Below are 24,583 nucleotides of genomic sequence, written 5' to 3' on the forward strand. Positions count from 1 at the left end.
AATTTTTTAAAAATTTATTTTCGTTTTATTTTTTTTTAACAGACTTGACATTTAAGGAATCTTGAACCATATAATGGACCAGTCCAACACAACAATCTCGTTCATTAGAGGTTCAGGAGCGGTTACTAGTATTTTTGCACTCTAGTGAGTCGAATCCAAGATCTGTAAGAAAAACCAAAAATGCATCTACCAGTTTTTAAAGAACTTTATTTCGATGATTTTATGTTCCCTATAACTTTACGTTAATGGCCTCATAATGATTTATTGTTGGCATGTTATTGAATGGATGGCAAGTTAACACCATTAAGTGTGATTCATTGTTAGTTCATCATCGGATGACTCGTAATTGGAACCACCATTAAGTTGGCCTTTTTTTTTATTTTTTCTTTCAACTCACAAAGATTTAATAAAAAAAAAAATAGGTCTAAAACTAGTAGTTAATTAGTGATGCGTTAGAGATGTTTCAAAGGATTAGTGGTTGGTTTTGAAAGGGTATTGTGATATGATACTAACAAAGGCTAGTTTTTTTTGTTTTTTTTTTATAGTTGCAGATCGAATATCACAATGAAAGGTCTAGACTTTGTTGTCTTAATCGGGTCCATTCTACAGAGCCGTCTCTCCCAATACCTTATAAGAAGAAAAACCCTTTATTAATTTGTCTGAAAACACGACGATTAATAAAAATTAAACTCTTGTTTCCCCTAGTCTCAAACCTGAATAACAAGCCTTCATGAAAAGGCTTCATGTGCCACTGGGCTATTAAGCCAATGACTAATTGATGAACATTGATTAGTTATTGATGAAATGATGAATCATGAATATGACATTATCGTGTACTCTCTTAATTCGTTTTAATGAGATATTACTTGCTACTTCATTCTGTCTTTAATTATACTTAATTGTTAGATATATGAGTATTGTTGAAATTCATTTGTTAGGTGTCTATTTTGTAGTTATATTTATCATTTATTCTTGTATCAACTATTGGACGAAATTGCCATAGATTGAAGAGAGTAATATTTGTCATCATAAGATCATTTGTTAGGATTTCAAGTTCATGTTAGAGATTTAAATATGTATCAAAAGTGGATCAAAATAGAGGTGCAAATACCAGTTAATCGGTTCCGGTTATTTTTTTTAGTAACCGAAACCGGTTATTTTTTTTTAAAAAAAAAACCGATTTCGGTTAACTGGTACCGGTTAATAACCGGTTTGGGTTCTAAAAAACTATAACCGATGTAATCGGTTTCGGTTAATAATAACCGGTTAACCGATCCCGGTTAACCTATATCTGGTTTTTTTTAACCGGTCTCACAACAACACTTGCATACTTGAGCTGCTTAATTAATTCTTACTAATGTGAACACATTAAATGACTTGTGATAATAGTCTCTTTATATTTGATCGACTCCATCAACTCTAGCTGCTTAGAGTTGCTTGGAGCAGAAACAGAACACAGCAAACAAGCATTACAAACACAACCGAAACAGGAGCAACAAGCAAGCAAAAGCAACAACTCAACCGAAACAGGAGCAACAACAGCATTAGCTGGATCACAAACACAACAGAAAGTACAAACCGGCTTGATTTTCAAACAGAAACAGAACACAACAAGACAGAAACAGAACACAGCAAAAGCAGAAACTAAATAATATTATATATTATTAATAATATATAGGTTAACCGGTTATAGGTTATTTTTACTTTAAAAAAACCGGTTATCGGTTAACCGGTTAATAATCGATTATTGTTTTGAAATCCATGATCGGTTACTAACCTACGGTTAGTAATAACCTATAACCGGTACAGTAATAACCGGTTAGTAACCGGTTAGGTTAACCGGTTTTTTTAATAACCGGTTAGGTTAACCGGTTTTTTTGTGCACCTCTAGATCAAAACTCTAGATTGAACCTCAAAATCAAGATTTGAAAATGCAAATCAAACAGATATGATACTTTGTAAGTTCTCGTATAAGTTTCTATACAATATATGTTATACAACTTTTATGACGAATTTAATACAAGTATTAAATTTGTTATAAAATTTTACATTTTACGGATAGTTATATTCTTTAAATTCTTTATTTCTAAAGCTTAATACTTCATGAGCATAAAAAAGTAGACGTCATATTATCATCTTTAAAAAGTCCAGGGCCTTTTTTTAAAATTACCAGCTCACCAAGTCGGAGTTTTTTTTTTTTGAAACAAAGAGCGGGACGCATGCTAAAATAGATCTACGGCAAGTAAAAATCACAGTAGTGTTTTTTAATGTGTAAAACACATGCTTAAAAGCAAGATTGTAAGTTCGAAAATCTTTTTTAAACTTATTTTTGTTTTACTTTTTTTTAACAGACTTGACATTTAGGGAATATCAAACCAAATAATGGATCAGTCCAACACAACAATCCAGCTCTCTAGAGGTTCAGGAGATATTATTACGAGTAGTATTTAGGAAAAACCCACAGACTTGCACTCTTATGAGTTTAATCCAAGATATGTGAAAAAAATTAGAGATATATCTACAATGGTTTCATGTTCTCTATAACTTGTACATTAGAGGCCTCACACCGCCTCATAATGATTTATTAATGAATGACAAGTTAACACCATTAAGTATGACTCGTTGTTAGCTCATCGTCGGATGACTCGTAATTGGAATTTGGAACCACCAACGAGAAGGTGGCTTTTTTCTTTTTATTTTTTCTTTCAACTCACAAAGATCTAATAAAAAAAAAATTAGTTCTAAAACTAGTAGTCAATTAGTAATGCATTAGAGATGTTTCAATGGATTACTGGTTGGTTTTGAAAGGGTATTATGATATGATACTAACAAAGACTATGTTTTTTATTTATAGTTGTGCAACGAACATCACAATGAAGGGTCTAGACTATATTATCTTAACCGGATCCATGCTAGAGAGTCATCTCTTCCAAAATCTTATAGGAAAAAAAACTCTTTATTAATCCGTTTGAATACACAACGATTAATAAAAGTAAAACTCTAGTCTCCTCTGGTCTCAAATCTGGATAACAAGCCTTCATTCAATGGGTCAATGACTAATTGATGAACATTAATAAGACATTATGAATGATTTTAAATTTAAGATTAGAAATTTTGTACTTTACGCATAAAGAAAAAAGACAAAAAGAAAAAGAATCTAAAAGGAAACAAAAAAAAGTACGAAAAATGAATGAAAATTTACGGAAAGAAAGAAACAAACAGCCAAGCTATTCAATGAAAAGTACCACTAGGCACTAGCTCTTGATAGTGTTGACAAGACAATATTAAAAGCATAAAGAAAAACAGTGTATTACAAATTTAACAATTAACATCTAACGTCAAAGAAAGGAACCCAGTTACCCAGGTCAGGGGATAATACAAGAGAGAGAAATGTTACTGAAAAGTTAGTGCTTGAACCAAGACAATAGCTCAAAACAACAACATGACCCAATCCTTGCACGGGGTATGGGAGAGGTAAGCTGTAAACAGTCTTACCTGTACACCAAGGTAGAGACTGCTTCCATAGGGGCCTCCGGCCACAAAGGATTGCAAGACGGAAAATGAGAAATGTTTAGAAAATCATACCTGTCTGCCGAGAATCTGAAAAGAAGAAATACCTGTCTGCTGGATCCGGCTACTATGCGGGTCGAACGAGTATCAACCATGCGCCCTACCGATATCTTAGAAACATGTTTGACAATACAAATACAAATACGAAGGCTTTTAAAATGACCAACCTTTGATTCTTTTCAAGGGCCAAACCGCGCATTGCCCATCTGTACAGTATCAACTACCAGTATATAAACTGAAAAGGAGATATAAAACTCTTCCTAGCATTAAAAATAAATTAAAAAAAAAAAAGAGAGAGAATTATGTTGAAGTGTGGAAAAGAGGAAACAATAATCCCTCTTTGCAATGGGCTAAATTTGGAGTGGAATAACATGAGTCCAAATGAAGGTTCCCCCTTTTAACAGTGACTGAATAACACTGCACCTCTTTCTAATCAGCATAAATTACAAAGGGGTATTCCTTCCTAAAAAAATTAAAAGAAAGAAAAAAAAAATGAAAAACTAAAAACCTACATCATTTTGTTAATCATTAGAAATGACAGTTACAGTTTACTCTCTCAACATGTTACATTCCCTGAAACCTTATTCTCAAGTCTCGCCGACTAGCTTTTTAACTGAATGCCCGGTTTTCCTTTTATGCCGGCTAAAATCAGACACAAACCTGAATGTTTGACCACACCCATCCTCGATGCAAGCATACGGTCGAGCCCCGGTGTGAACCCTAATGTGCTCTGTTCTAGCCCAAGCCCATTTAAATGTCATTTTACATCCTTTCCATGGACATTGCAAGGGACGGTCGTCCATGTGTACACGCCTATGCTGCACTAGATACTTATGTGAAAAGAATTTCTTCTCACATCCCTCAATCGGACAAATATTCTTTTGGTGAACCATGAGTTCTTGTTTACTGTCAAAACTCATATTGCAACCCTCCATATCACAAACAAAGTCTCCTTCCTCATCATCACTTACTTCCACAGTACGAGAAGCTTTCTTCACTTTCTTGGTTTCATTCTGCTTTTTCATTTTCGTTTTCCTTTTCGGTTTTGTATCGATCGCAACTCCAAAGTCTTTAGATGGTGCTTTTATGACTCTTTTTCTTAAACGTGTGCTCGGCCCGCCACCGCTCTCTCCATCAGAATCGGTGTCAAATTGTCTTGGTATCTGATCAAGAGTAATTCTAGACAAAGGGGTTGTTTCCTTTTCTCTTCTAACTTGCTTATTTTTAAAGTTGGTCCTAGGCTGTTGTCTTAACCCATCGCTCAATGACGGCAAATCATCCTCTGATGGTGGAGGTGAAGGTGACGGGGATGGCTCTACTTTCGGAAACTTAGTCTTTACACTCATTTGCCTACTTTCTACCCTAATGTTCTTCCTTTTCCTGGAACTCTTGCTAACAACCACTTGGGTTGTTTCAATTTCATAATGCCTTTCCTGTTTTACATTAACCAGTGACATAACGGCACCACCAGTCTCATCTTGTACTTCGAGATCCCTTTCCACCAACAAAGGATGAGTTTGATTCGCCATCCATACTTTCCCGCACCATTTACCCGCTACAACAATCTTTTTCTGCCTGCCCCAAGGTTTAGGTTTTATCGACCCACTAGAAGAAATATGTCCAAATGCATTATATATCATTTGATTATATGGCATTTGTTTGCTGTAAAGAGGGGATCGGCTAAGGCTAGCACTGTAAAAGAGATTGACTCCTAATTTTACAGCCCAATCCCGGTTGCCATGGTTGACTTCTTCAGTATCAAGAGCTGATTGTATCCATATTTTGTCTTCTTCGTTACCTTCCCTGAATTCAAGATCAGTCCAGCTATGATCTGTTCCTAATTCTTTTGCCACTAATTTTGCTTCAAAATTTAAGAATGAATAATCTGCAAATGTTGGAAAAATATAACATGAAATCATGATTGCTATATGTATGAAAGCTAAAGGAATTTTTGAATACATGTAACAATGGGTATTGACCAAGTCAAAGATGTCCCAAAAGCAGAATTGTACAAAAAGAAGTGGCAATTTTAACATTAATTACTTATAAATGATAATTTGGGTTATGTTTAATTTTAACAAGTCAAAATTGCTTAAACACGTCACTTAGTAGACGGGCGCCAAAAGTCAACACAAAGCCTCCAAAATCATTTTTACAATATGGTTTTTTTAACGACTTTACGATATAATCAGGTGGATGTTATTCTTAAAAAGAACCTCTGTAATCTTACTTGATAAGCTCACGGCATCATATTTGGTTTGCTCAAAGCAAAACACTAGGGGGAATAGAACCTACAACAAACAAAATATAGATAGGACTCCAATCAAATGTCTTATGACCTCTAATTAACTACAACAATGCTACTTTTCACTTGCACTTCTCTTAAACCATAAGCTTATCTATCTACTTGTATAATCTCCAAGTAATTAGCCTTTAATAAAGCATTCCATTTGATGCATCCTTTGACAACTAACTAGAGGCCGCAAAATTAAACACATTTACTTATGATTTTATAAATGTTTAGTTTAGGTTTTATCTCCAATAGTAAAAACAAGTAAAGATTGGGCAATTTCATCCATCTTCGCGGTGATTGCAAATTACATATATGCCCGCAATATGCTTTTGGAACGTCATACTTGTACATTAAATATGTCATTCCAAGGTTTGGAAGGTTATCGATAAAATTTTGCATTAAAACTAGCCTTTAAAAGGAAACGGGTCAGAGTTTGAAGGTACTTGGGAATGACATAAAGCATGTGCCCATTATATATTTGATTAACCCTCCTATAAACCCAAGTTTTTAAAGAAACAAAAAATTGTTATTTATTTAATTTTGTCATTATGATTGACACACCATTATATAACCTATTAGAAAACTTGAATAGGGTATTTCACTTCAACACAACTCCAACCTATTCTGACCGATACATAAAAAATACGGGATTGCCTGTTTTGACCTGTAAACGCGTTACCCAACCTGCAACCCCCTACCCAGATTGTCACCTCTACAACCGACATATAAAGAAAACGAACAAAAGAAGGAAAAAAATGTACCTTGATGACAAAGGAGTAGCATATTAACACCGCCAACGGGTCGGAGGAGTTTTTCTACTTCTACAGCATGCTCAAGACAGAATATGTGCATTCTAGAAGAATCTTCATCACATGGCATGTTCATAGACAAGCTCTCAACTTGGAATATACCCTTCCCAGACTTGTGTGTATCTAATAAGCGATTTTGTTCATCACATGACAACTCTATCTCATATTCAGATCCACCCCTAGAACAATTCAAGTCCTTAAAACTTCCATTATGTTGAAGTTCATCAGAGCTATTAAAAATTTGGCAATCTTCAACTTTTATATCAGCTCTTGCATGATCATGATCATCATCGGAATCTGAAGAATCACCATAAGCTAAAGCCAAGAGGCCAAGTGAAGAGTCTGCTTTCTGGTTAACATTAGATAAAGTGATAGCCAACTTATCTATGGTTTGTACTTGGTCGGTAGACTTTGACGGACCATCAGGCAAACCACCACGAGTTTTCTTTGGCATTTTCCCTGCAGGCATACAGATACCATGAACATAGAGAGGGGAACAAACTTGACAAAAAATCTTGGTTTAAACTGAAGGTGACAAAATGGAAATTGGAAAGACAGTAGGTCGAATAACAGGTCAAAGATGTAGTTTTAGCATGTGTTTAAGCGGGCCGGTCCAACCTGCAAACACTTTTTAGCCTGCTCTGTTTTGAGTTTTACAAATAAGTAACATTTTAAATATGAAAAAGTACATAGTTAAAAAGTAAAACAAACTTTGAAATAATACATGTTGGATTGCTTTCTGCAATTTCAATACAATTTGAAGTTTGACCCACTGCAGAAACAACAGGAAAATTATAAACTTGAAAACTGGGATACCTAAAGAGGATTTGGGATCCACGACACTCGCAATTTTCTTGCCAGCAAAGGAATCTGTGGCAGCAACCAGATCATTAATGCCATTACAATCAGCAGACATGAGGTAGTTTGCAGCTGCTTCTGTTGGTTGAATGATTGCAACACATGCGTAGCACAAAATGCCACAAGTAACACAAGAGAATATACCATAATCAGCCATTTTATCACACTCACCACCCTTGTATTTCCCTTCAATGCCATTATTTTTCAATGACGGCACATTATTACGAGATGAGGAAAATTTCCTCATGGTTTTTTTGTCTAGAACTGCGTCATCAGAATCTGATTGTGCGGACTTCAAAGGAATCCGCCTGTCGATAAATTCTTCGGGAAGAACCAGAATAGCCGATCCTTTCCCAAGAATATGAAGAAGTTGATTGTTTTGCATAATGTCTAGCAGAAAACTCCTCTTTACCAATCCTTCACCCTCAACTTTCAGCTTATCTTTTAGCCGTGAACTCCGTGGTTCGGGTTTAACGCTTGTTGGTACACTGCGAGGAGTATAACAGAATTCATTAACTTATATCTATATTACCTTGTGTTCTAACTTCTAACTAAAAAATTACAGTTGGAAAATGCGCAAGTCATTCAGTTTGAACGACGAATGAAAATAGATTTGGCTTGAACAATGTTGCTTTTAGTACAGTCAGATTAGGATGAGTGTAAACCTTTTTTGGTCAATTTTGAAAACATCTAGCAGGCTGTAAGCTGCAAAAATGCAATATACTTGCTTTACCAGTTTCCGGTTTACAGTGGAGTACTATTCGTGTCAGAAATAACAGGACCAAAATAAATCCAATTCGAAGTAAATGGTTTGAAAATGCCACTAGTGTTAGTACTGAATCAAGGACCAATCCTATAGGCAGAACTTTAATAATTCAAAAGGTCAGATGGGATAGAACAGACCTTGAAGAGAATGATACTGCTAGATCATAAAGCAATTGACAATGAGACACCATGGGAGCAACATTAATCGAAGCCCTACGAATTGCAGCATCTCGTGCAACTGCCAACCAGCCAGGGGTTGCGATATTAGCTGCTTCCCCAATGTTGAAACCTAAACGGAAAAAAGAAAAAGAATTAAGGGCAAGCAATACAACTTTTTCTATTTGCATAAATCCACTCAACAATAATAAGGCTTTTTCTACACAACACAAAATTATTTTACCATGACTGAACCCTGAGTGATAAGCTCTTGGGAAAGTAACAACAAATTCTCCAGTATTTTGAACTAATCTGATGAAAAGAAAAGCTTATCAGCTTTCAACATATTTAGGGTTCTAATGTTGCAAAGAATAATTAGAGTAGTGTATAATCGTGCCAATTCGGGTATAACCAAACAGATGTATCTTAACGACACTATTAAAAGCTCACCTGCAGCAAGGAACCCCAGCCTTTACTAATACTTCTGGGGATATTATTGTTGTCTTCTCGCCAAGAGTTGCAAAATTAACTGAAAAACGCATCAGAAGTTATTCAAATGACTTCTTCTGACTACACAAACTGCTTATCAATTTTTCATTTTCACATAAACGCATCTTACAAAGAAGTCATATATACAAGTCAATGAAACCACGTATAAACTACACATCATATTACAAGTCAAAACAGAACAGAGTATGCAGTAAACCTTAAACATTTTTCAATATGGTAAGATTGTGATATATAGGAAGCAGTATGCGCTATGAATCATTAATACTCGAGAAGCCTATCTATTATCACATAAACCGTCTTACAAAAGAAGTCATATACATATATACATATACATATAAGTCAACAAAACCACATATAATCATTACGAGTAGACTACATATCTATCAAATCAAAGGGTCAAATAACATTTTTCAGCATAGTAAGATTGTGATATGCAGTACTTAATGTGGTATGAATCTTCACCTTCTTAACAGTTGAAATGCCTACCTATTATCACATAAGCTTGTCTTACAAAAGAAGTCATAAATAAGTCAACGAAAACAGGTATTGTTACCACAAAGTAAACTACCTAACATATATCACTGCGAAACAGAGCATGCACTCAACCACATTACATTTTTCAACATAGTTAAATTTTGATATGCAGAATGCAGTATGTATATTTTCCTTCTAGTTACTCGAAACGCCTATCGGTTATCAAACATCTCAAATTCTCAATTCTTCATATTCCTAAGTTAACGAAAAGTCAAAAACATATATCAATAAGATAACATAGCATACATCATAAAGACAGGCAATGCAACAGGAAACTTAAACCAAATAACTCACCAATAGGATTAATCTCACCACCATAACCATGATTCCGAATCACATCCTCAAACGCAACCGCGGCATCTTTAGGTACACCATACCAAGTTTTCCCAGCACCCATATGCATATAATTCAAACTATGAAAATCATGATCCTCAACATGCCAAGCAAACCAACTAAACAACATACTTAAATAAACCATAGGTGAAGTCACACCAGGTATTTCCTCTTTCATAAACTTCAACAAACTCCCTTTCGACCTAGAAACCGTCCTCATATTCCACTCTGTATCCCCTACACTTAACCCTTCACCCACATTGTCCTTTTTACCCAACTTTTTCCCTGACCCATTTCCACTTTTTCGATCAAATGCTGATCCGGGCATATCGTTCGCATACTCAACCGTTATCGGTTTATCCACCTGGGCTTTCCAGTACATGGTCTCAACTTCCAAACCCACTGACCCTTTCTTCAAATTCCCACCCGGGCCAACTCCCGGGCCAGTTGACCCAGATACCTTTTTCAAGTAACATTTCTCAAAAGCCTTCGCTTTCGCCTCAAATTGCGACACATTATACACTTCACCACTCTGCCAAACTGGTTTCTGAACTGGGTAATGATGCTTACGTGGACAGAACCCAATCTGCTGCTGCCTAGTGGTAAATGTGGGTAAAGAATCCGGGTTTCGGGCCGATAAAGATCTGTTTAAGTTATTAATTATGTTTTTTTTAGGGGCAGAGGAAACAGGGGGTATGATTTTACAAATACCATATTTTGAAGCTTCTTCTTCAATTTTAAAAATATATGATATTGGATCTTGAAATTCTGATAAAGTTGGATGGTATTCTGGGGCTAAAGGTAAAGACTTTAGCCATGGAAATACTTCTTCACTCATTTTCTTGGAAAAAATATATATTTTTTAGGGTTTTGGGGCAGATCTAAGAATGGTTCATGGTGAAGTGGGGAAAGATTAAAGGGTATGAGATTCCTCTGTTTTTTGTGTTTTGTTTATTAGGGAGGTGGGTGTTTATCTTTTGATATGTAACTATAGATTGTATGTATAGATTTGGATGTGTGTGTGTGGGTGTGTATAGTGTTAAATGCTCTGTTTTTTTGGGGTTGTGAGAGAGGTTTTTGACAGAGGAAAATTGGTGAAAATCTAGGGGCAGGGGAAATGGGTATGAGAGGTTTTTTGGGAAGATGAAAAAAAGAAATGAAAAAGGTTGATTTTTAATTTAAGTGATTCTTAATAGAAATATTTTATTTTCAAACTATAATTAACAAAAATTCTGAGATAAACAATGAAAATTATCTCTTTTAATGAAAAAATAATTAAAAAATGATGATGGTATGACAATGGTCTTGTATATTTCTTTGGTATTAGTTGTGATGGAAAGTGGGAAAAAGAAAAAAACAAATGATAGTGATTTTTGTAACTATGAGGTTGGAGAAATGACAAATTAAGTATAGATTTTCTAGGATGTGACTAGTTATTTTTCAGTGCATCATAGTAGTATGAACCTTAAAATAGCAATATATTGTTTCTAATGTTTCACTTTAGTACTTGCAATCTTGCATCTAGGATTTGTGTCACTCACTTAAATTATAATGATGAAAATGATGTGTCATGGTAATAATGAAGAAGGATGGAACAAAAATGAAGATGGTGTCTATCTCCAATGAGGTGCTTTTGGATGCCCTCCAATGGGGTGCTCTTGGATGCCTTTAGGTGCTCTTAGATATTTTTTGACGTTGAATCCAAAACTAAGAATTTTTTAATGGATACCCTTACCTAAGAGCATGCCCTTACTTGTTTTTACCTAATATATATTTGTTTTTAGTGGAGGTAAAATGACATGTAAGGATATGTAAGAATGTTTGTATGTTGGAGTTAAAATTATAAGATTTGAAGGATTTGTAAGAATATATAAGGATATGATGTAGCAGCTCAAGGACGCATAAGGACGTCCTTAGCATTGGAGATAGTCTTAGTCATTTATTTACTCGTGTGAGTTAACGTTTTGACATTCTTAGATATCATGTTTCATTTTTATGTCTGGGTCACCAAAAATACTTAAAAAGTTATTACATATGTTTTGCTTGAAATATATAATTTATTTCATCGGTTGTATGAAATTTATACATGTGACAGCAAATTTTTGATAATTTTAGAAGAATGACGTTGATAGGTTTCTAAATAAAAGCACATATTAGCTTGATTAACGTCATCAATACATACACACTAATTTCTAATTTCATAAAACATGATCACGTTGATAGAGTACGAGTGATAACTAACTTCACTTTCAGGTAAACATCCTATATATTATTAATATCTTTTAATATTTTTCATAAAACATGTCGATTCTACAAAATTAATATCTTTTAAGATTTTTCATCCTATATATTATTTTCTTTCAAGGCATTTTCAACAAAAAGGAAAACATCCATAAAAGGTACAAACTATGTAATGCAACTATTTCATCTGGAAAAAAAAAAAGACTATAATTGGAAATGATACGTAGTTATAAATGACGTGCTTGCTACAACTCAATTGAACAATTCCTTCTATATGATCGGCATATTGAACAATTCCTTCTATATGATCGACATATCAAGGGAACTAGCAGTTGATTCTAGCTAACCACTTCAATCACAACCATGGCTTTTCAGAGGTTCTACCCGACTTACCACAACTTTTTATCAATAATTAGTTATAATAATTTATACGGAAATAGAAAGCAAACAGACAACAGATTATGCCGCTAATCTTTTTTGTATAGCAGGTCCTGATTTGGTTGAGGATTTTCCGTGTTATGAAGATGGAACATAGACGCATAGCAACGAAAAAGAGGAAAATCATCAAATAGTTTATAAGTTAAGTAGAGTAAAATAAATCCTAATACCATGTTTTATGGGTCACGGCGACTACATATAACAAGATTAAATGTAGATAATCTTACCTTAACAAGATTGATTTCAGGTTTATAGGTAATCATTGTGATCTAGTTAAATCACATTTTTGCAATGGATATAGAGTAGTGGCTTGCTCACTTGTTTGTTAGTCCAAATAGTTAATAGGTAGTTAAGCACTTAAGCCCCATTTTTGCTATGGATATTGGATATTCGGATATAGACTAGTGGCTTGCTCAGTTGTTTGTTAGTCCAAATGAAGTCGTAGCTCATGTGGGCCTTTTAATGTAAGGATATGCCTCCCAAGTCCCAATCCAACTATTTAATTGGCCCATCAAATAGTCGACCCATTTGAAAGCACGAAATAATGCCTTTTGATTCGCGTTTAGTTTCAAATAAAATAAATTGATAAAAATATGTTATTGTTTGCGATTTTCCACTGCACCTTTAACCAATCAGACTTTGAATATGTTGTTGTTGAGATGATGAGTAAACTTAGTATATAGTGAGTGATATAATTAAAATAAAAATAATAAATTTCATAACACATGGATTTTTACTTTTATAATTACAAATATATAAAGCAATTCCTCTGTCTAAATTTTAAGTTTCAACATTTACTTTCTCTAAATATCCTTTTATCTATTTTATATTTACCTAAAATAGTTATAATACCCTTTCTCTCTCCTTAAATTTCAACCAATCATTTTTTTCTCTCTCATATAAATAATTTATTCCTCCAATTCATTTTAAATCTTTTATCTCAAAGACAGTACATCGATAAATTATAAAAAATATACGGGTGTTCTTAAAATTTCATGTTCTTTCATTAGAGATGTCATTCGATATAATTTCGACGAATTTTTAAATATGAGGGCGGAACCCGTACGGTTAAGGCATTTGGCTATCACACTCTATGACTATCACACTTTATGACCTATCACTCATACCATCTCACCGTCGCAACGCGCAGGTACTTACTCTCGTAACTACAAATGAACTTATCATGATTTTCCTTTTAAATCATGTATTGCTTTTCGTGATCATGAAATTAACTAGATTTAAGTTTCATGTATGCACACGAAGACTAGATAAATAACTTTATAATATTTTAAATTGTATTGTATGTGTACTATTATATAAACAGAATAATTATTCTTCCTAAAGAAAAGCATAGTAACATTTTACTCTTCGATTTTATCATAATATATACGAGTATGTTTTTATTTTGTATTTAAGGAGTTATTATTTGTTGGGGTGAGCAGATTCAAAAATGAATACCATCTTTAATTTTTGTAATTATTTTTTCGTTTTTGGTTGAATTTTTTCAACCGGATAGCTTTCATTAATAAATTTATTGTTACGACAAAAAATTCACGTTATATAAACCAGACAAAGCAAATGATATGGAATTAAAATCAATTTTAATTAAACACAAGTTGTATGTAGTATTTTGAGTGTTTTGCCTTTCGTTAAAGACCCATCCGTTTAACTCTTGACGACACCCATACGGCGAGGTGGGGTTAGGGCCCTTTTGTTTCTCACTTGACGTTTGACCCACCCAATTGCTACTACAAAACTTAGATTTGGGGAAGGTTGTGGAGTTAGGACCACTCACACTTGTGTGTATAATATAGTTATCATTTTATATATAAAAGTTGCTTTACTATATTTCTTTCTTTTTTTCCTTTTTGTTAAGGTGTGAATCGAATATCATAACAGGGAGTCTAGATTATCTTGTTTTAACTGGATACATGCTATAAAACCTTTTACCCAATATCTAGTAGATGAAGAAGTCCCTAATAGTTCGCTCAAAGGCACTACAACATGTTACTCCCTTTGTCTCATATGAAGTGTCATAGTTTGACTTTTTAAGTCTTTTTTTTCAACTTTGGCCGTAAATATTTTTGTTTGTATTATATAAAAATTGATATAAGATATATAAAGATTGAGTTTTAAATGTATTTTTCATTGATATAACTTTCATCAACTAATATAAAACACAAATAAAGATATTTACGATCAAAGTCAAAAGAAAAAACTTAACCAATCAAAATAAGACAATTAAAATGAGACGGAGAGAGTATAAGAAAACTTCCCCCTTATACTTAAACCTATGTCTCGCTAAATCCAAGTAAGCTATTAAGTTATATTCATAAGTAATTTATATATTATTATAACCTAGAAGGTAATAATTAGTATAATATAATATGTTGATATCCGATTAATTATCATTCACTCTCTATAAATCTTAACTATCTCCATAAGGATTAAAGCTAGTTTTAACTATGAATTATACCTTTTAAAAAGAGAAAAAAAAAACTATGATATATTTTATTAAAAAACAATTTATTGGAAATATGAAATACTGTTTGTGATTAACATTTAACAGAGTGTTTGATAGATGAATAACTTATATCAAAAAATATAAATGGGTCAAATACCGTATTTGACGGTATATGTGGGAGGATCTTTTAAGTTAACTATGTGTCTATGTCAGACATGTATATACATCATTTAACGTTAAAACTCTCCTTATAATATTTTAAGAACTAAACAAAATTATGTATATCAATATTATAGTGTATCTTAGGTTAATTTATATAATTTAAACATATTAATTTGTACAATTTTTCTAAACGAGATAGGTACCTGCGCAATGCGGCGGTGACGACAACGGGCAGTGCTAGTGGCGGTGGTGTTAACGATGTGATTATTAATCTTAAAGTAATAGATGTAAATGGTAATGTAGTTATATTATGGTTAAGAGATATATATTTTGTAAATAACTTTATTAAAAATATAATAGAGATATTAGGTGAAAATATTTAAGTTAATTAATAAATGAGATAGATAGTTTGGAAAATTATGGGTGTAAAATATTTTAAGAATATATTGGATAGATTTAGTGTGTGAGTTAAGAATGTGTTGAAAATTAAGGTTAGTTTGTTTATTAATATAGTATAGATATAGATTTAGGAATAAAGGGTTTGGTGGTAGTGTAAACTAAAAGGGTAAAATAGAGATTTTTAAAGATAGAGTGTTTAATTTGAGAGGGCTAGTTTGTTTATATAGAGAGTATAGATAGGACCGTCAAATTTTAAAATAAATTAGCTTAACCTATATTACATAATTTCTAGAGTTTTTTTTACCTAGGAAAATATTATTTTGAGAAAGTAAATTGTAAATATGTTTTAGGGAATTGTTAGGTAGAAAAGTACAATTTAAGTAAAGTATTTATTAACCATTGAAATTGTGGACAATTGTGTTTATTAATACTGTATTAGGATTATACTAATATCATATATATCCTTCCTAAAACATGAAATATCATATTTACCCAAACATTGCTTTAAGACCATTGTATATCATGTATTGAAAACTTGTGATTTGGATATATATATATATATATATATATATATATGATATTTAAGGGGTTTAGAAAGGGGATACTTGATATTTGCCCAAATCCATATATAGAAGCATGGTCGTATGGAGTTCTAAATTTCAAAAGCAGGTTGATGCGCAATCCGACATGAAATGATTTCATTTTGTTCCTTGGATCCTGATACTTTTCTATGTTTCAACAAGCTAAACGCATTTTCGCATTCTAACTTATTGTATTCTACAAGTTGAGTTGTGTCATTATATATTAGAGGTATTAGGACTACTTAGGATTATATATTGGTAGTAATTAATTAATATTATGCGTAGTGGTCGATATCGTTTTTAATAGCATGTTTTAACTTTCGATAGTAATAACTTTTTAAACTTATAATAAAAATACCTAAGGTAATTTAACGGTTATCAGTTTGAATATCTTTATAAGAGGTTTTAGTTTGAATTATGTTGTGTACAATCTTAGATGCGGCTAGAGAAAGGTTAAAAAAGATCACGAGATATCTCAATTGATAAAAAGGAAAAATAATAAAGAAACTCAATTAAACCAATATTTATAGTTATCAACACTATAAAAAACACACATTGTGCGAGTGTACATATTGCAGCCTCACAAAACCTCAACAATCAAACAAGTCTTAAACATTGTAATCACCATGTGAAAGTCCATTATTACAGATGTCATGTACCTATAAGTATGAAGTCAAGGGACCAACAACAACAATGTCGATCAGATAATATATCCCCTACTCTATCTATCTGTACATGTACATATATACATCGATGACGTGAAATAATTAGGAATGGAATTGAAACCGATTGTTAATATTGTATGTATATTTTTATAAGGATTTCTAGAAGCTAGGAAAAGAAGTTTAAAACACCTATCATATATTCATATGATTGGCAAGTAAGAATAATTTTTGTTGTTTGACTTTTGGTTGGTAAACAAGCTTGACTAGTGCAGGCTTACTCAAAAGGAAGGCAGGCAGGGCGAAGTGTGTCAAAATAGAACACATGCAATCATAACACCTTCCACTTACATTCCATATACAAGAATCTTAATTTAATTTTAATTGACATCATCGCGCTCGTACGCCATCACAAACCCTGCGTGTACCCCATCACGCCAACACCATTCCCCCTCTTTTCCCGACCTTGGTTTTTAGTTTCATGCTTAACTATGATTTTCAGTTATACCGTTTTGGAAGGTTATATACTTATATTAATTCTATATATTTTATATAAATATAAATATACATATATAATGGTAATTACTTGGCAATGTTCATTGAAGTTTGGGTTCAATTAACATAGGTGTACACTATCATATGTCATTTACAATTATATTTTTTGGATTGGGATTTTCTAAAATTGATCTAACTTTATAGTAAAGTTAGTTCAAACTTAATTCAATATTAAAGTTGAATCAACTTTAACCATTAGATTAAATTCAATGGTCAAGATTTAAACATCAAAATTTAATATTAACCATTGGATTTAATCTATTTGTTAAAGTTAATCTAACTTTACCAACTTTAGAGAATTCTACTTTTTAATTTTTACTTTTTTTTATATAATAAACTAACTATTTGTTTATGGTTGTATATACATATCAATATATAACCATTAGGTAATAGCCTAGTGGCCACCAGACACCACTTTTAAGGAGAGGTCTTGAGTTCGAGTCTTGCCAAAGGCAAACTTGAGACAATCAAGGGATTATTAAGTGGTTAAGGTTCACCTGGACACTAGCCTAGCTGGAGGATTAATGGATACCAAATGGTATATAGGATCAAAAAGTTCCTATCCAATTACTTTTTTTTTTTTACATATCAATATATCATGTGCCATATCCTTAGAAAAGTGATTCGTATATTTTACTGACTATTTCATATATCCCATTTTACAAAGGGAAGTGATATATCTACATTATTTTTTAGCCATCTATAACAATTATACATGTTTTAAAAACACAGTGTACGACTGTTCAATATATATATTGTTGTAGATGGCAAAAAGTAGTTAGTTTTTCACATAAAGTGATATCTACATTACTTTAACATTGTTGTAGAATTACAAACAAAAGTGTGAATTAATTTATAACACATAATTTTTTTACATTCTCATGTGTGAAGAAAATAACTGTTACAAATTAACTTTCACACTCTTAAGTGTGAACAATTGATATATTTTTATACAACTGAAAGTGTGAACTTTTAATTTCCACATGTATAAGTGTGTAAATGTTATGAATTTTTGAATTTCTTCACACTTTTAAATGTAATTTATTTTCTATACATTTTTAAATGTGATTAAATTAACAAAAATTTTCACACTTTTTTAAAGTATGAAAAAATAAGTGTCAGAAAATGACTTATTTGTTGTAGTGAGAGCTTTTCATGAACATTTTCGGTTAGTTTCGGATAATTTTGGATATTAAAAAAACAAATTATTGAAGTTTTTTTTTTGAAAAATAAGGTTTTCGAATTGCAAAATATCTGAAATTTTCAAAAATCATTATCTTGAATTCGAAGTTGCGGATATCGGACTTTTTAGATAAAGTCATCTTGGACTTTGGATTTATCGGACAACGGGTTAGGATATGGAGAGTTTTGAACACACCTTAGATACGAGTGTCAAGGTTAATGGATGATCAATTGTTATGTGAGAATTGGTTATTTGATTAGAATTTAGAATTTACTAATGTGTGGACTTAAATAATTTAACATTTAAATTTACTTCATAATATTTATATTTCTACTAGTCGATAAGGATATCGTCATCTCAAACATCATACAATTTGTTCCAAAATGATTATTGATATATCATCTCGGTGATTGTACAAATTTGTCACCTTATCTTTGTCTTCTATATCATCTAGGCAATATAATATTAAAACGAAATAATAATGATACTATATTGTTAAATTTTACTTTTTCCCTTTTCGTTTACTTAACTTTCTTTGATGGACGGTGGACTAATAAAACACATATGTTCATCGTAGACTAGTACTATTCGTATCTCGCAATAATTATAAAACAACCCTCAAAATTTATTTTTAAAAAAGCCATAACCCTTTGTTGAGTCCCAGTATTAATTGTAAATTTAATAATGACAAATCTGACCTATAAACACTTAGTAGTCTTTTGGTTCTTATAATCTGATCTGGGTCAGACTAAGCTGACATAGCTTGCGATCTTGCGATCTGTAACTGACCAAGATCAGGCTTCATGTTTTGTAATGTTATATCTTATGGAAGTAAGTGTTATTCAAGCTGCATCAACATTGTTAAAGCATTCAATTCAAGTCGAAAAGGAGGATTGAAGATAGAGGACCAAGCTGATAGTGGAAGGCAGCTTAGGACTAGTAGTCAGTTTGGAACACTTAGGCAGATTGGTGTGTTGACAAACAACCCAATTTGTGTCAGACAATCAAGTGAAAATAACAACCTGGATTAAAGATAAGGATAAATGACGTGACTAGGACCTAAGATCCAGGTTGGTGGTTAGAAATACATATGTGTGTCCATACTCTTATTGGACGATGAAGAATGTGCAGTTGTACGTGGGGGACCACAAGTACGATGAAGGCACGATTGATTATTCCTTGATCGTCCAACAATAGAAGAATACGTGGCTGAATTGGATACCAAGAGAAGAAGGAGCTTTCGACTATAAAAGCTACATTCCTTGTATGCATATGCGTGACACTCTTTTGAATCATTCTTCACATAAAGTTTTCTCTGCTCTTACACACAGCTTAGTCTGTAAGAAGTCAGCTTGGGCTGCTTCTTTTAAGCGAGAACTTTTCTGATTGTTTGTCATTTCAAAGGGTTGTTTAGATATTTATAGGTTATCTTTATTCCGCAACAACAATGTAATTCTTTGTACAAATTTTATCTTAATAAAGGATTACATTTGAAAACCACAATCTGTGTTCAAAAATGTTTATTTACTGCTTTATTGTTTTATTGATTCATATTATCTACATTGCTTATATTAATATTTGAGTCATTAAAACTATTTATAAAAAGTTAGTTAAGGAAAAATAAAAAGTTGTATTCACCCCCCTCTACAACTGTTTTTGTTCATTATACTTTGGTATATTGATACATTTATGGGACACAATACCCTTAAATGAAAATCAAAATTGAATAATAACCCTTAGATTGTTTTGCTTACATCACTTATTTTTTTAAAATTCATTCTCTAAATTCACTAACTTACTAAATACTAAATTACATTACATACCTTATAAGTCATTTAACATTTAATTGATATAAAATTGTTTCTTATTTATGAATGTGCTATATTATCTATCGATTAATTAGATATGACTAAAGGAAACTTGGATATTTATTTTATTTAATATTTTTTTTGGTGCTTAATTGTCATTATTTTTAATGCTTCATTTTAATAAATAAAATATTATTTTATTTTGATAACAAGATTATATTTCGCATAATACGCGGTTAAACATATATAATTAATAAATTATTAATGTTTCATGATATCATAAATTGATAAATCGTAAATAAAAAGTATTGAAAAACAATAATGCTATATGTGTTTTCATATAATTAAATAAGTTAAAATATATGTAAAAAAAAAATAAAGATTAATGATGTAGATATACGTTATATGATAAAACATATATAAAGTCATAATTCGATAAAAAAAAAAAGGAAAAAAAATGAGTTTAAAAAAATATAAAGTTTAGGATTATATTCCATGGGATGAGTTATCTTGAGAACCCACATATAAAAAAAAAACATGAGAACAATTTTGTACCACACATTTTCACATCTTTTCTTTCTCTTCAACTAAAATGTGAAAATTCATTCAAATCATTCAAAATATTTTATCTCACAAACCGTAAATCGTTTAATGAAAAAAAATATGGGTGGTATTAAAATTTCGTCCTCTTTCACTAGAGATGCGACTCAATATACTTTTGACGACTTTTTAAACTTTATTTTGTTTTCGGTACTTACACATAACCTACACATGTGCAGGTTAAATTAAAATTGTATTCGGAACAAGTTTCGTCCTTAATGAAATTCAAAAAGGGTAGCTGGTGGGGGTGATAGGTCATTAAGGGTGATAAGTCATAGTGTGATAGGTCATCGAGGGTGATAGCCTAGGGGGTGATCGGTGATGGGTGATCTACCTAACGGGCTCCGCCCTTAATTAGCTACTATGGCTCCGCCATGGATTGTTGGGTTCCGCCCTTGACCTTCATTGTTGTGTACATATAGTCACTAATCTACATGTGAAAACAAAGATCCTACACATGTGTAAGTACACAAGTACAAAGGGGAAAAAATAAAAATTTAAAAGTCGTGAAAAGTATCTCGAGTTGCATCTCTAATGAAAGGGGACAATTTTAAGAATACTCATATTTTTTTTTCATCTAACGATTTACGGGTTGTGAGATAAAGTATTTTGAATGATATGGATGAATTTTCATTTTTTTATTGAAGAAAGAGAAAAGGATGGATAATGTGTGATCCAAAATGGTTCTCGCGTTCTTTTTTTAAGAGTTCTTTAATAACTCTTCCTCTATATTCCATAATTATATCATTAAATCAATTATTTTCTATAATTATAAAATATAGGAAATTACTCTCCATAATTAATGACTATATTTAAATTTGTTAAATTAATATTAAATCAAAAAAATAAAAGTTATAGAAGGTATATAATATCAACATTTCAATCTAATGGTTCTAATTAAATGTTGAGTTTCATCTAAGGGTCTAAACTTCTCCATTTTGGAATTAAGGTTTATATTTTATATATATTTAGAGGTGATGCATAATTTTTATGTTCATGATTTATCATATATATTATCCGCATATATATATATTTATCTTAATGAAACGTTAACTTTCTGTTATTACCAAAAGTTTGAGTTTATAAAAGTTTGTGTATGTTTCAGAATATTTTTTTAGTAATTTGAATACCTTTATTTATTTATTTTTAGATAGTTTATGATTTTTATTTATTTGTCTGATATTTGATTTTAACATACATATGAAAGAACATAACATATAATTTTGTACAAGTATATGTCAAATTTTTAATGTGTTTATAAATTATGATTTAATTGGATCATTATGTTTATTATAGTTATTGTTTATAGTACATTTTAGACTTTTCAAGTGACTAGGAGTATGACATATAATGCAAAAGAACTAAATGTGTTGCAAGTTTTTATTGGTTCATAGATAATCATATAAATATTTGATACATTTTTGTCGATAGTGATACATGTACATAATATTATAAAACATTGAAATGTTATTAGTTAGATATATTCATCCGTGTATTATGCGAGATAATGATTTAGTATAAATATATATAATATTAAATATAATTTGTTTTATTGATGTATGGATGCATTTGTTAACCTATGTTATTCATATATTAACATATCAAATGATAATCTAAAAACTCTTATGATTCTTTCGAATCTAATAGTTTTCATATGAAACTTCTTTTTGTCGGAGTGAATGTAAACTACCATAAACGATGTTAACTATACCAACATATTCTATAAATTATTTTCTTACAATTGTCCACATATACCATTTGAATCGCAGTCCTTTTACATGAAAAATGATACGAGTAATTGGTTAGTCCTTATATAGAATTATATCACATGTGATCATGTGATAATTGACAAATTAAATACGGAGTAAATAATTAATTCTAGAAGTCAAAATTTTCAAGATGGAATTTTAAGAAAATATAAACTTCAGTATTCACAAATCACAAATGTTAAAGTACCAGTCAAAACGATTTGCTTAACGTAATTGCTTAAATTCGAACCTTCCAAGCCGATTAAATATGAATAGAAATTTCAGACTAGTATGCAAATCATTGTTGATGTATGTACACTTATTGTTATAAAACAACATATAACATATAACTTTATATATAAAAAACGAGCCTTTTAACTCTAACATAGGACTTAATTAATATTTATCTAATTATATATATATATTGCTGGTAGAGCAGAGAGAAAAAAATAAAGTTGAACTTTTGATTTGAACCATTGAAATTAGTTTTACAAATCAATCTGGGCTCTTGAAATTAAAAATCTAGATATGGTAACTAATTAATTATACTAAATGTGTATTTTATATATATATGGTAACATGTTTAAGATTTATTTCGTCTTTTTCCTATCTCTCATTTGGCAACGTTTTAATGATTTTTTCCCCTCATTTTAAACCCATTTTCAAACATGTCGCTTTTTATAATAATAAAAAGTAGCTTAATATTTGAGTGACCAGGTTAAACGAATAATTATGTAACTTACAATATACGAAAGTTGCATTGGGGTTAGTTTATCATTATGAGTTAGAAAATAAAGTTTAAAAAATTAAATTCAACAAAAAAATAAAAACATTTTTAAATTGGTTGGTATAAAAATGTTGTTATTTCCAACCATTTTTAAAATGGGTTGTCAATGTCATTACACAACCATTCATTTCTATTCAGTTTTCACGTACTCTTTATTTTCATTCATTCACTCTCAACCATATGATGGTTGTTCTCGACGGGAAGGTCTTGTCGGAGATGGTGGCTGACAGGATGGGAAGTTTGATGTAGATCTTGATAATTAGACAAAGATGAGAATACCACATCTTAGCTATAAAATACCATCACGAGCATAATGATATCAAAAGTGTATTTGTCTGTTTGTTTGTTTAGGTGAAAAAAAAGAGGAGGGTGAATCTAGCTATGATTAGTGGTAATATTTTGTTATTCAAATGGAAGAGGTAAATTATGTGGCCTATATTTATTTTTCTTTTATATAGATAAAATACAATGTAACGTTTAGAAATGTACTTAATATGATGTTTTAGTCATCTATAATGTATTTTAAAAGTTTATAGCAAGTTATTATATAATTTAAAATTTTGTATGAAAGAGTAAATAACTTTATATAGAACAACAATTAAAATAAATATAAGTATAATTATCTTTGGTTCGAGTTAATGAGTTCGGGATCGGTATATAATTATAATTATAATTTAATATTTCTCAACAAAAACCTGTAACTCTGTCAGTTTGTTAACAGAAACCCAAGCACCAACCAACAAAATTAAAGTTTACGAGTTAAATGGTTTGGTGGGTTGATTTCAGGTGATATGGTTGGTGGTTGGCATATTGATTTCAAGTAAATGAGTTGTGAGTTGTCTGATCAAATGAGTTGATGGGTCGATTTATTTTAATTTTTTTATATAATTTAAAAATATTTTTGGATTGACGAGTTGATCTATTAATCCAAAAGGTCAACCCGATCACGACCCAAAAACTCAAGTTGATAGATTACCGGGTCGAGATTTCACAACCTTAACCCAGTTTTTCCAGATTAGTTTCAAGTCGAATTTCATGTAAAGTCGAGTACATATATAACCGACTTCATATATGTTATACCCAAAAAAGTACAAGATTCTTTATCTTAACATATTATCGTTTTCATA

The 24,583-nt window shown here is 31.3% G+C and overlaps 1 protein-coding gene across 1 annotated transcript; it reads right to left on the bottom strand.

Moving 5' to 3' along the window:
- Positions 1 to 3,875: 3,875 nt before the first annotated feature.
- Positions 3,876 to 10,924, bottom strand: LOC122608116 (lysine-specific demethylase REF6). The gene is made up of 7 exons (XM_043781207.1): positions 9,790 to 10,924; positions 8,902 to 8,980; positions 8,696 to 8,763; positions 8,434 to 8,584; positions 7,489 to 8,018; positions 6,625 to 7,131; positions 3,876 to 5,455 (listed from the first exon to the last, which is right to left on the bottom strand). Exons 1-7 carry the CDS (start codon positions 10,664 to 10,666, stop codon positions 4,158 to 4,160), a joined length of 3,510 nt encoding a protein of 1,169 aa, XP_043637142.1. The 5' UTR covers positions 10,667 to 10,924; the 3' UTR covers positions 3,876 to 4,157.
- Between the last annotated feature and the right edge of the window lie 13,659 nt (positions 10,925 to 24,583).

Source organism: Erigeron canadensis, chromosome 7 (genome assembly GCF_010389155.1).
Source record: "Erigeron canadensis isolate Cc75 chromosome 7, C_canadensis_v1, whole genome shotgun sequence".
Taxonomy (NCBI): Eukaryota; Viridiplantae; Streptophyta; class Magnoliopsida; order Asterales; family Asteraceae; genus Erigeron; species Erigeron canadensis.

Excerpts from the sequence above, each read along its gene's own strand:
- LOC122608116 (XM_043781207.1), bottom strand. The coding sequence starts at position 10,666 with ATGAGTGAAGAAGTATTTCCATGGCTAAAGTCTTTACCTTTAGCCCCA. Across the intron at positions 8,019-8,433 it reads GCAGTATCATTCTCTTCAAG|TGTACCAACAAGCGTTAAAC; the intron begins GTCTGTTCTATC and ends TACTCCTCGCAG. Across the intron at positions 7,132-7,488 it reads GGATCCCAAATCCTCTTTAG|GGAAAATGCCAAAGAAAACT; the intron begins GTATCCCAGTTT and ends GTATGCCTGCAG.